Source organism: Leptosomus discolor, chromosome Z, assembly GCF_034619465.1.
Source record: "Leptosomus discolor isolate bLepDis1 chromosome Z, bLepDis1.hap2, whole genome shotgun sequence".
Classification (NCBI taxonomy): Eukaryota; Metazoa; Chordata; class Aves; order Leptosomiformes; family Leptosomidae; genus Leptosomus; species Leptosomus discolor.
In genome coordinates, this window is record NC_141419.1 from 6,637,721 (window position 1) to 6,650,098 (window position 12,378).

Here is a 12,378-nt window from a genome sequence, read left to right on the forward strand (position 1 = left end):
TGTGAGGAGGATCTACCAGAAAAGAAAGCGTAGAGCTGGAGACATAGAGAAAGGAGAGATGACTTAAATGAATTGCTGTTATCTTTTAGACGGAAAGGAAGGATGCTAGTGAGTTGGACATTGTAAAGGCAACTTTAATTATGCGGAGGGCGCATACTTCTTCAGACAGCATTCAGGCATGCCATCAACTTTAACATCTGTCAGAGAATGTTCAGTGTAAACAGATGTTCTGTACCGCACTCAGTCATCATCTGGTTCTTCTTTGCTTACGCTCATGCCGACCCTCATTGTCTCATTACTGTTGGGAAGTTAAGCATTACATTTCACTGTTCCTGGAAAGGGGACGTGCCCTGTTAGAAAGATGAAACCTTTGGAGCTGTGCAGCCCACGTCAGTGGAAGCTGTAGATGCTGCTGGTTTTCCATTTATAACGTTCAGAGGAAATGAAGACTCGTAGATGTCAAAGAGGGCAGAATCTGTGATCTTGACCTGGTACAAGTATCTCATGTAGAAGTGAAAATTTTGATGTTCCCTTCCCTCCCCTCTCTCCTCCACCTTCTCTGGGAAGCAACACTGATTTTAAATTTTCATTGTGTGCTTTTTCTATGTGCTTCTGAGCTTGTCAGGGTGAATGTGACTTCTCAGTAATGTAATGGTCTTAATTCGTAGAACTTTGCTTGGGGCAAGAAAGGAAGGAGGAGGAATTGTGATCCTTCTTGTTGGTTTTGATCGGATACTTTTTAGCAAAGTACATGGCAGCTGACCAAGATAATGATATAGTGCTTTCCTTTTTACAGTTTGAAGATAAATCTGATGCGGTATTTGATATTACAGAAAAATGTAAGTATTTTTATTTATTTATACAAGGCCATAGTTTCACAAAACATTTCTTAGAAGTATCGTTGCTGCTGAAAAAGACTGTCTTGCCCTTCTCCTAGCCCTTGCTACTCATTCCCTCCCTGCATTGATTTCTCCACAAGTGTTACAAATGAGATGAACTGAAGTTAATGTTTTTTCTTTCTTTCGTTAGTTTTACTCAGTTTAGCTTCTGCTTCACTGTGTGGTGAGTGAGACAGAACTGTTTCTTATGTCAGCAACATTTTATCAGTAATGTTGGCCCAAGAACGCTTAGAGTATTCAAGGAATTGCAACATCAGACAGATTAGCAAAGGACACTTACATTTGTCCTTTGTTACACATAAAGTTGGTGAATTTTCTGACTGTTTATGTGGGTTTTTTTTTCTCCCTAGGTGGTGAAATTCTGGATGCAGAAATGTCTGAGGACGCTGACCACAACTTAACACCTGCCCTTGACAGCATATCTTACGGAATACAGAATCGAACAGGATCTGAAAACTCATTGCTGGATGATGACGACGATGATGATGATGATTATTTTCTGAACTCTGGGGATCTTGCAGGCATACCTGTTGTTGGGAGTGACAACGAAGATGATCAAAATTTCACTCCAAAAGACACTCTTTCTTCAGTGATCCACAATGAAGACCATCTAGAAGAGGCCAAGAGAGTTGCAGAACATGAATTGGACAGTGAAAAAGAAATCCAGATTCAGAATGCGATCCAAAAGGATCTCTCCTCACCGTTTGAGCAGGGCCCTGTATTTAAATCAATTCGAAAAGATTTTAGCATAACAAGAGATAATGGCAAAGAGACTTTTTCAGCAAAGGACAAGAATAGAGAAGGACATTTTCAAGAACGTGAAAAACGGTTGGAAAAAATCCCTAAAGATATGGATTCTAGATTGAAAAGCAGTTTTCTTGACAAAGCAGGTAACTGTTGACATCGTAGACCTGGCTACCCAGCAAAGAGGAAGAAAGAACTAGACAGAAATTAGCAATAGGACTAGTTATTACAAACCATCATCTTGTTGAAGAGATTATGCATAGCTGTATGTAGGGAAGTGTTTTCTAAAGGACGCTGAAATACAACGAACTCTGTATTAGGACTAGAATTTGCAAAAGGGCCTGGCAGCGTTAGGGGGCGTTTCATCCTCCACAGCTTGTTTCAAAGCCTCAACATATCCTTTGTTGTTGTGCTTCACTAAACCGAGCTGGGTGACAATTCAAGCTTCCTTCTGTTTTATTTTCACTGGTTTTTGTAGACCTTGGAACTCCCTAAAAGGGAAGGTGATGAAATTTAGGTTAAGTTGATGGCCAGGAAAGTTCTTTTTGAGCAAAGTACCAGTTCTTCATTAATGTATGTGTATTTAAAGCAATATGCATTTGATAGTAACATCACAGAAAGGCTGCCTAGAAATGTATTTGCGTCTGTAGGAAGTAAGCCAGAGAGTAACTTGAGATCTGCTTTTCCTGGGAGACTGCTCTCCTTCTTCCTCAGATACTTTTGTCTTGGACTTTGTCCAGCCAACATGGAGAGAACCAAAGATGCCTGTAATCCATTTCTGATTTGAGGGAGCCTGACAGCCTTGCTGCCCACACACTTGTTTTTGCCTTCCCAAGCTCTGAAAGTTACAGTAGAACAGTGAATGAAGGAGTTCAGAATAACCAGGCTGGAACATGCCATTTAATTTTATTTAGAAGAGTGTGTGGAGAGAGGGTTGGCCAACGAGTAAGAGCCTCCTGGCTACTTGTTCAGATTCACAGCTTACAATTCTCATATTTAAACTCTGTGTGTTTAGTAACAGCATCTTAAAATCAGTGCTTCCAGGTTGCACAAATGATAGAGGAGCAATACAGATGTTTTTAAAATAAAGAAGGGTTAAAGGTGTCTCTTTACCTTCAGGTAGAAATTAGGTGAAGACTGTCTCTGTGCGAAAGACATATTTCAGAAAACCGTAAACACCTAGAGTTATAAGATTGTGGCTGAAAGCTGTGCAGCCTCAGGTAGAGTAGTCAGTAATTGAAACAACAATAGTAAATGCTCGTAGGCAGCATCCAGTATCCAGGAGAATCTAGAATTTTTGAAAGATAACATGCTAGGAAAGCATAAGCTACTCTTCCCTGAGAAGGGGGGAAAAGGCGAAAGACCAGAACAGCAAAGAAAAGGGTGAAAATTGTTGCTCTAAAAAATGTTTTCTGATTTAAATGTCAAAACACAGGAGAGTTCAGAACCCACTGGGGTGTAGAAAATTCTGAATTAACAATTCGCCTCAGAATTTTACAACCATTTTGCTGGAATGCGAAAATAATGACCCAATAGAATAATAAAAAAATGTCGATTCTCTTTAAGGATTACCATCTTATTCGCAGGGAGGAGAAAGGGAGTAGTTTAATACTTCTGAAGTGCTGTCAGACTGTGGGGTTGGGGATCAGTATGAGACTCTAGATAGTTTTAAAGGAAATGCATTGGAATCTGTATTCATTTATATTTAATGTATATGTTTTCCTCAGTTCATAATCAAGTAGAAGAAACATTACGGACGCAGTTAGCGCCACAAACTCCAGAAACTAACTTCAGGGTAAGCTATAGATCTTTCAAACACTTTTGCAAGTGTAGCAATATACTGGAATAATTCAAAATACGTATTTTGTATTTGAGTGTAAATTTGAGTATCAAGAAAACTGATCTTCTGACTCTTAGACATCTTTGCTACTTAAACAGTGCATATAATTTTGTAAAATTTTGCTGACCCTCCCTTTGGATTGAGGATTCTTTCGATAGCCACTTTCATGTTCAGCATGGTCTGACTGACTGGTGAGCCGAATCTAGACCTGGATGCATCCATCTGACCTGCTGCCTTTTTTCCAGATGAGACAGGGAATAGCTGTATCAACAGGAGACACTGCCCAAACAGCCAAATGCCCCTACTGACAATCAACTGAGCGAGCTGGGTGGCTTCTGCTTTGTCCAGAGGAGTGAAAGGATTGGGGGTGGGATGTCAGAGGGTGCTGCAGGGAGGTAGAGGCAGCAGCTGCCGCCCATCACTTCTCCCACCTTCCAGTGGCAGGACCCATTTCTCTTGGTCTGCAACAGAAACTCCCCTTGGCAGCAGCCCAACTCCTAATGGCAGATGCAGGAGGGTGAATTCTTTTTCATATTATTGTTTCAGGAGTCTAGCTACCTATTTTCTAGTAAGGAATCTATTGGACAAGAGCTGGGGAATTCCTTTGCACCAAATATTAGAATTAAGGAGGAGCCTTTGGATGACGAATATGATAAAGCTATGGCCCCACAGCAGGGACTATTAGACAAAATTAAAGATGAACCTGATAATTCTGAGGTAAGTTTCCCATTGCATTTCTCATTTTGGTCTGACAGCTGACCGCATAAGCTGGACGTAAATTCAGCAATTTATTTGGTTTATTGACCGAAATTTAACTTGAAGAGCATAGTTTAGTAGAAGGACTTTTCCCTCTTATACTACCATGAAACCCAAACCCCCAACTTCTTGATGTCATGTTACCATGTCACTGAAAATGTTTTGCTTTTCAGTTAGAGACAAGACAAAAGTGCTGTAAAACTTACATTATTAAATTTGTGGCAGTATAGACACTTTATCTCAAGTCGGTCTCACTAGGAGATAGAACATGAGTCATGTTTTACTGAATACTTTTTGAGTAATGACAGTTAGAGATGTGTAGTTGAAACAGTGCTATTCCTGCTACTTCCCTCTTAAATGTTATCTTTGTGAGCACAGTGGTTCGGTGTTTGTTCTTGTTTTAAATTAACAGTTAGAGGTCTTACCTTAGCAAAATATTTAAATACATACACATCAGTGAAGTCAATTTAAGCATGCGTTTAAGTGACTTTCTCATTTGAGACTGACATTTTTTATGACAATACAGGTAGAAGTTCAATAATTACAAAATGGAGAAGGGCTGACCTATGGATTGAGCGGTGCTGGGGCAAGGATTGCTGAGCTCTAACCGGTCTCCTTGCCACTGGTTTGCCGTGTGACACCAGGGAAATGAGCTGTGTAGCAATTCCTATCTCCTCACTGCTAGTATTTGGGTTATGTGCCAAACTTTACATGCAGTTAAAGGTGTGCAAAGCTTCCCATGGTGATTCATCCCACCTGCATCGACACGAGAGTGCTGGTGTTCTTGTGCAGACATTAGATTTTCTAGCGTCATTCTGTGTACTTCTGCTGTACCTCCTCTTCTCTCTGGGCGTGTCTTCCCAACATTTTTTCTTCTTTTCCCATAATACTCTTGGCTTAATAAAATAAAGAAGTAAACTAAGTATTTGAAACCAGAATTCACTGCCTTTCTGATTTGCTCAGTGTCCGTAAGATTGTTTTCCTTTGTCCTTAGGCATATATAATGTCAAACCATGTGTAGATTAGTTAAATCTGTGTATTCTTTGGTCCTCCCAAGGTGGCATCTGCTGTGTGGATTTGTGTGGAATGCAATGCAAGATGTCTGTGGTTATCAAAGATCGTATTGATAAGGAAAAGTGAAAACTTGAAGAATTTAAATATCAGATATCATATTCTTCAGAGTATTAATTCCTGGAGTAAAATCCTGTGATTATCAACTCTGCCTGATACTGGAGAAGTATGAGAACTGATGAGGGTTCATTTTGTTTTGCTTTAGATTGGCATTAATGTGGGGGTTTTGGTTGTGGGTTTTTTTTTTTTTTATGCGTCCTGAAAGATAAGAGCATTTCTTGCTGTAACCGATAGTTGGAGCTGAAGGTTCTTGGCTTTCAGCACTGTTACATTGCTGTGAAACTATGCTTGGTCATGCACAGTTGATGTCAGGATTTGCCTCCATTTCTCTTACTAGTATTGACTAAGGATAAAATGGCAGTTAAAATGCTTAAAAAGCTGTATTTCTGCAGATAACTTGTTTTTAAATTGTAATATTTAGAAAAAAAAGGTGCTTTAAAACCCATCATCGCAGCTTGCCCATACACAGCTTAAAAGCTTCTCTTACTTGAGAGTTGAATATTTCAGTCTGATGGTTCACGTGATGAACAGATACCATTGCCTGTTCTCCTGGGAAACCTGTTGGGCAATAGTTTGGTTGTCTTAGTATAGAAACATTTAATTTTCCCACGGGAGTAAAAGAAGTGTTAAGTTTAAGCATGTATTATGTGGATGTTAGTGTGCGATTTAGGAGATGGCTTAAGCTGAGGGAGCAGTTCACCGCCACTGAGAAGTGAGAGCTTAATTTTGCTTAGTGATTTTGAATTGGCTTACCTCGCAGCCAGACAGCAACTGTGAGTTTAGCTCAGTCATAACATGACATCGTGCCCTCACTACTCTCCAATGACTGTAAGTAGGTTAAATCTTATCATCTCTGTAGTTCCAAGAGATTATGCTTTTCAGCCTATTAAGATTTACATGTAAAGTGTTACAAGCTGCTTTATGGTTCAGATTTCTAGGGAGAGCACGGGCAGGAAGCGTGGTGTCAAAGTATGAATAGCTGCTGTGCAGTAGGCTAGTAATGTATAGTATGTCGGCTATCCCGCAACAACTGTCTGTGGGGATTTTCTCATCCTGCAGAAAGTGTGAGGTTATTCCCCTCTCGCTGAAGCCGGTCTGAGCAGGGACTGTGATGGTCTGGCTCTAGTGGTGCCAGCTTTGATCTGCTGCAGAGCTTCACCTTAGGCTCCTCCAAGGCACTTAGGCAGAATGGTTCTCACCATCTAGGTACCAGTCTCTATTTCGTTATTGTCATCTGTGAATGTGGAGATAAAGCTTGTTTCAGAGAGTAGGGGCAACGGCTGCGAGGCACTTCTAGATGGAAAGCAGAGTGTGTGAGAAGAAAGCAGAGATTTCTCTTAGCTTTGTCTGGCTGAGGTCTGAGGTGTCTTGGAGTACAGCTGGAAAGGGGAATGCCCCAGGCGGCTGCGCTTTTCCGTTTCTGCATGACACCCTCAGTTGTAGTTTGCTGTGAACCTCTGAGCAGGTTCTGTGTGTGGTGTTCATACAGCAACATCTGTAAGCCTGGCCTTTGGAGCAGGCTTAGGAGACTTGCTCTTCCTTACGATTCAATACAGCGTTATGAAAGAATGGAAATCATGTAACCTGTTATTACATGTGTGTATTTGTTCTCCTTTTCCTCTCCCTTTGTTTTAGGAGTACGGCCAACAGCCAAAAACTCAGGAAGGGGAGCTGAAAATCAGTGCTGTATTTTCAGTCAGTGGCAGTCCTCTTGGTAAGGAATAGGCAAGACTAACTTTATTTAAATCTGTAAAATGTATCACCTCTGCAAATAGTCTTGCAGTTTACTCTGCATCTGGTTTGCTATGTCTGACCCCAGTAGGAATAAAAATTGTTTGTTTTAGAGACAATGAAATTCAGAGCTTGAAAAATAATTGTATTTTTGAGGCAAAGGAAAATTGAATGTGAAAGGGACGTTAAAATTGCATTATCAGTCTTAAGCATAGTTGAAATAATCTACTATGCAGAAAACGGCACAGGGCATGTATTTATGGCGAATTCGTCTGCTGTTTAATTCTCCCTTAGACTCTGACAACCCAAATGAAGTCATAAGCTCTGTGCTTGCCCCCTGCATGGAAGTGAATTATGTGTAATATATATATAACAGTTACTCTATGTTTTCTCTGTGCTTTTTATTTTCTTTAGCTCCACAGCTGTCATCAGGTTTCCAGCCTGCTGTGGCATCCTCTGGCATGAGTAAAATGCTTCCTTCAGTTCCAACCACAGCTGTTCGGGTTTCCTGTTCTGGCTGTAAAAAAATCCTGCAGAAGGGGCAAACCGCATACCAGAGGAAAGGCTCTACCCAGCTCTTCTGCTCCACACTGTGCCTCACTGGATACACTGTTCCAGCTTCTCGCCCACCAGCTTCTACCAAGAAAACCTGCTCAAGCTGCTCAAAGTAGGACAGTGTTTTAATTTGTTCTAGTAATAGTTGATATTGGAGCAGACAGTGAAAGGCTTCAGTTCTCTTTATGCATCATGCTGTTTCTGTAATGCCTGCTTCTGTTACGCTCCCCTTCAAAAAATCGTGGCCAATACTGTTACTTGTTAATTGGTCTGTCCACTTTCAGTTCCATTTCGTTAATTGGATTTTACAGACACAAAGATTTAAAAGCTTCTGTGGTGAAGTGTGCGTCTTGTCTTTTTTTGATTTAAATCAGCCAAATATAAAAACCTGTATTTCAAAAGGTGTTACATTTTCCTGCCGTTGTAAAATGTCGTTGCACTCTCAAAACCATTAACAAAATTACATTTTCAAAAAATATTTTGTGTATTACTGCTTCTAGATGCAAATAGATTTACTGAAGCCCTAAAATGAAATAAAACATGGGCAAATTAATATATTCAAGGCAGGATATTTCCTTAGATTCTAAAACAAAATTAACTTTCCAGTCTGGCTTCATTCTGTGAGCTTAGATTTCTGTAGGTCTTAGCTCTTCAGAATATGTCACTGCCGCTTTCATAAGATGTACCGAGACTAAATTTATTAAGAATTGAGGTTTTTAGGTAGTGGGTGTTTCAGCACCCGAATCGGTTACTTTTGACCTAGACCTAGAGTGGAATGGCAAGGTTTGCTTTTGTGAGCCTACTTGGAAAAAATTCTTTAGAAAAGATCTACATTTTCCACGGTCCTGTGGGAAACGCAGGCCTGAATCTTCAGCTCTAAAAAACATTTTCGTTGTTAAAATTTTGTGTTCATTTCTATTATTACATCCAAACTAGCAAAAGGAGACCTTTGTGGCTGGCTGTTTAGAATGTCATATTACTTTACCATTAGCTTGAGGCAAATCAATAACATTGCAGACTGATTGTGCTACAGTCTGTTTATAGAGAATTATTCATATGTATTATTTTTAGTTATGAAAGTTACTTGGCAAAAGGGATGCTGCTTTGTTCGTCATTCTTCAACAACAAATTTGTTTTCAGTTTTAAGGTCAACTGAACTTAAACTTGAGACTTCAGTTAATTATTCTTTTCACTTGCTGTCTCAGTGTGAAAAGGCCTTGTATTGAAGTTTAGCAGTCTTGGCTGTACTTTGTATTTATTCTGTTGAAAAATGGTTTACCTCTGACAAGACGAGTGAGAAGGAGGCATCCTTCTGACCAAGAATGTTATTTGAATATTTCCTCCTAGTTTTTTGACTTAAGAGCTTTGAAACTTTTCTGTGAATGACTGTTTCAGAAGAGAGGAGAAATAAGGAGAAAGTTCAGTTTGTTAAATCCAGCAACAAATAAACAAAACTATAGATGGGAGATGAGAGATGGAAAGTTACGATACTAGTCAGACAGTTTTGGACTGAACTCTCTGGTGATCGGAAATTGTGACCTTTCGGTTTTCCCTTTTTTTTTTCCCTACCCCTTGTTGTTAAAGGGAATTACTCCACATATCTTGCTTTCTAATTTATTTTTTTTAGTAGAGACTGTGCAAAACAGTTATCTTTTCCCAGTTCCTTTTGAAAAGATTTAATGATACAGCTCGATGTATTTATAGGCCACTCCTAAGTCCAGGTACAAAATGTTTCACAAAATACCTACTTCAGAATTGTACTTCTTAACTGCTTTCCTAATAGGAAGAGAAAAATTAAGACAGGTATTTAGATGGGCAAAAAGAAAAGCTTTGAATCAAATGCATCCACCCTCTTCTAGAGGATGTTTAGTCTGCAGAAAAAGAAAGGACAGCAAGTTGACATGAAACCGACATGAATTCTTTATCTCTTTGTTTGTTTTTCTTTTTTCCATAGAGACATTCTAAATCCAAAGGATGTAATCACTGCCCAGTTTGACAATACAAACTCCAGTAAGGATTTCTGTAGCCAGTCTTGTCTTTCTACATATGAACTGAAAAGGAAACCTGTTGTTACTATTCATACTAACAGCATTTCAACCAAGTGCAGCATGTGCCAGAAGAATGCAGTGGTAATTGCAAACCTCTTTTTTGTTTGAATTTCCTTTGGATCAGGACAGCTTGCTGATGAATGTACATGTTCTTTCTGTCGTTGTTATATATTGTTTCTTTTCTTCCAGATTAGACACGAAGTGAATTACCAGAACGTTGTACACAAGCTCTGCAGCGATGCCTGCTTCTCCAAGTTCCGCTCTGCTAACAACTTGACCATGAACTGCTGTGAGAATTGCGGGGGGTACTGCTACAGTGGCTCTGGCCAATGTCACATGCTTCAAATAGAGGGACAGTCAAAAAAGTTCTGCAGTTCAACATGTGTGACAGCATACAAGCAGGTATATTTTGACACAATCTTAAAAATATGCCTTTGATTACATTTTGGGTGTTTTAAGAAACACCCGATTTATTAGTTGGTTGTTTCAGTTACTGTCTTGGTTTAAGATACCTCCTTTTGCCATTTGCTTCTTAATCTTTGCCCAAATACGTTGCTTTGTTTCCCTTAACCAGAGTCTTCCAGGGTAAGAGAAGGCACAGTGGGACCACTCAGCAGCAGTCCACTGTGACTTTTTTCATCCGTTGAGAGGTTCTCTGTTTGAGTATTCTCTATTAAATTGTAGCATTTGAATTAAGTGGAGAAGAAAAGTAATAATTAGTTGATAATTTTGATTTAAATTTTTTAACTTTTAATATTCTAATTTTGATTATAATGGAGCCTTTTAAAGAGCTGAGCAGTTGAGAGAACCTTAATTTATTATAATAGCTCAATTATTTTTGGCTGACTTATTTTAATGCAATTACTTTAGGAAAAATTGCCCTCTGATAAGATAGTGTAACTTCATTTTGCGACTTGACTCTGCTGCCCCATTATTCAGGACACTTAGGCCAAGAAAGGCCTAATGAATTAAAAAAAAATCTGGTAAAATTATTTCATCTGGAAAATTACCTACAACATTAGTCGTTCTCTGAAACAAATCTGGAATTAAATTAAATGAGCTGGAAAGGAGAGGGATTTCATGCTGCTTTTGCATCTCACATCAAAACCCCATATATGTCAGTCTTCCTGAAAATACAATTTGTCCAAAGCTTATATGGTTAAGTCTAATCTATGGTTTATTGATTTTTACATGTCATTCAACTTAATTATCAGATACATTATGGTAGTTTCTGGGGTTTTGTGAGTGCTTTTAAGTCCGTAGAAACATACACTCTATTCTGTCCTCCTGTGAGGATCTGGAATAGCTGTTGATAGAACAAAGTGTGTTTTTAAGGCTGTCACAATAAAATGATCTGGTGCACTAGTTCTCGAAGTTTTTTTCTGAACTTAGAGACCTTAAAAACCTTTCACTGTTGTAAACACAGAAAATGTGTCTATGTAAGGTAGCTTTTCTGTGTCTCTGTTAAAAAGTAGCCTGTGGACCATAGATTGAAAACTGTGATTATTACCAGGAGATATATCTCATCCCCATTTTGCTGCCAAATACGTCTTCAGGGAACCTACTTTTCTCTGTTTCTTGTTTTCTCATCTGTTAAATAGGAATATGCTTACATTCATAGCTGATGTATTAAAAATCATAAGCAAAATATTACTTCTCAGCAAAAATGTTGAAGCTGTCTGATACCAGGTGCTTGATACGTGCTGTTACAACACCTAACGGTGTTTGCACTTGGAAGCCTTCACCCTGACAGCCTGGGTACTTTTTAAACTGGGCTGCAAAGATAGCGCTTACCCTGAACGAGAGATGGCCCAAGTCTCAGGTGGTCAAAGTGTGAATACAGCAAGCATACTGAAGGACTCAACAAGTATATCTGCATCATAAATAAAACAGATTAAAATAACTGCTGTCTCAAGTGCACTGGCAGTCACTTTTATACCTGTGTTTATATGTGTATATACATATAGCATATACACGTTTATACATACGTGTTAGTGATTAATTTCCAGGTTAATAAAAATACTAACTTTCAGATGAATGACAGATTTCCGTGTTTCCACAGAAGTCAGCTAAAATTACACCTTGCACACTGTGTAAATCTTTGAGATCTTCAGCTGAGATGATAGAGAGCACAAGTAACTTGGGAAAAACTGAACTGTTTTGCTCTGTTAACTGCTTGTCAGCATATAGAGTAAAAATGGTTACTTCTTCAGGTAAGTTTATCCTTTTACTTCTTTAGAAGCATAATTTCACATAGCTCATATCCAAATTTAAGGCTGGTATTCTTTCTTGGGAGGGTGGGAAGTGGCTTTTTTTTTTTTTTTTTTTAATAGAGGTGCTGAGATGGGAACATAAGGACTTTCTACCATAGGTAAACCAGCAGTGGCAGTACGGCCATTTCAGCTTTGTTTTTAGAGAGCTTAAATGTGATAATAAACCTTAATCTATTTTCTGCTCTTGCAAGTGTATCTGGTGGGTTTCCCAGCTAAACAAATCCACTTCTGTGGACATATGCTGTACCACTGCTGTGACTATTCTTCCCTTTGTTTTCCAGGGTGATTAGCTTAGTTACCTCTGCCTACTGTTGTGTTGAGCTAGGCAAACATCTTAGCTATTTTTCTTGTAAAATAGAAAATTGCTTACTGACATGCTAGGGATACTGGGAGATTAATTA

The 12,378-nt window shown here is 39.0% G+C and overlaps 1 protein-coding gene across 1 annotated transcript in view; it reads left to right on the plus strand.

Annotated features, from left to right (window-relative positions):
• The first annotated feature begins 751 nt into the window (after positions 1-751).
• ZMYM4 (zinc finger MYM-type containing 4) overlaps positions 752-12,378 on the plus strand; it is a 29,169-nt gene continuing 17,542 nt past the window's right edge. Inside the window, exons 1-9 of the mRNA XM_009958481.2 lie at positions 752-839; positions 1,250-1,789; positions 3,371-3,438; positions 4,030-4,200; positions 7,006-7,084; positions 7,516-7,768; positions 9,611-9,785; positions 9,894-10,106; positions 11,767-11,917. Coding sequence (XP_009956783.2) covers positions 752-839; positions 1,250-1,789; positions 3,371-3,438; positions 4,030-4,200; positions 7,006-7,084; positions 7,516-7,768; positions 9,611-9,785; positions 9,894-10,106; positions 11,767-11,917 — 1,738 coding nt within the window. The remainder of the gene's footprint in view (positions 840-1,249; positions 1,790-3,370; positions 3,439-4,029; positions 4,201-7,005; positions 7,085-7,515; positions 7,769-9,610; positions 9,786-9,893; positions 10,107-11,766; positions 11,918-12,378) is intronic.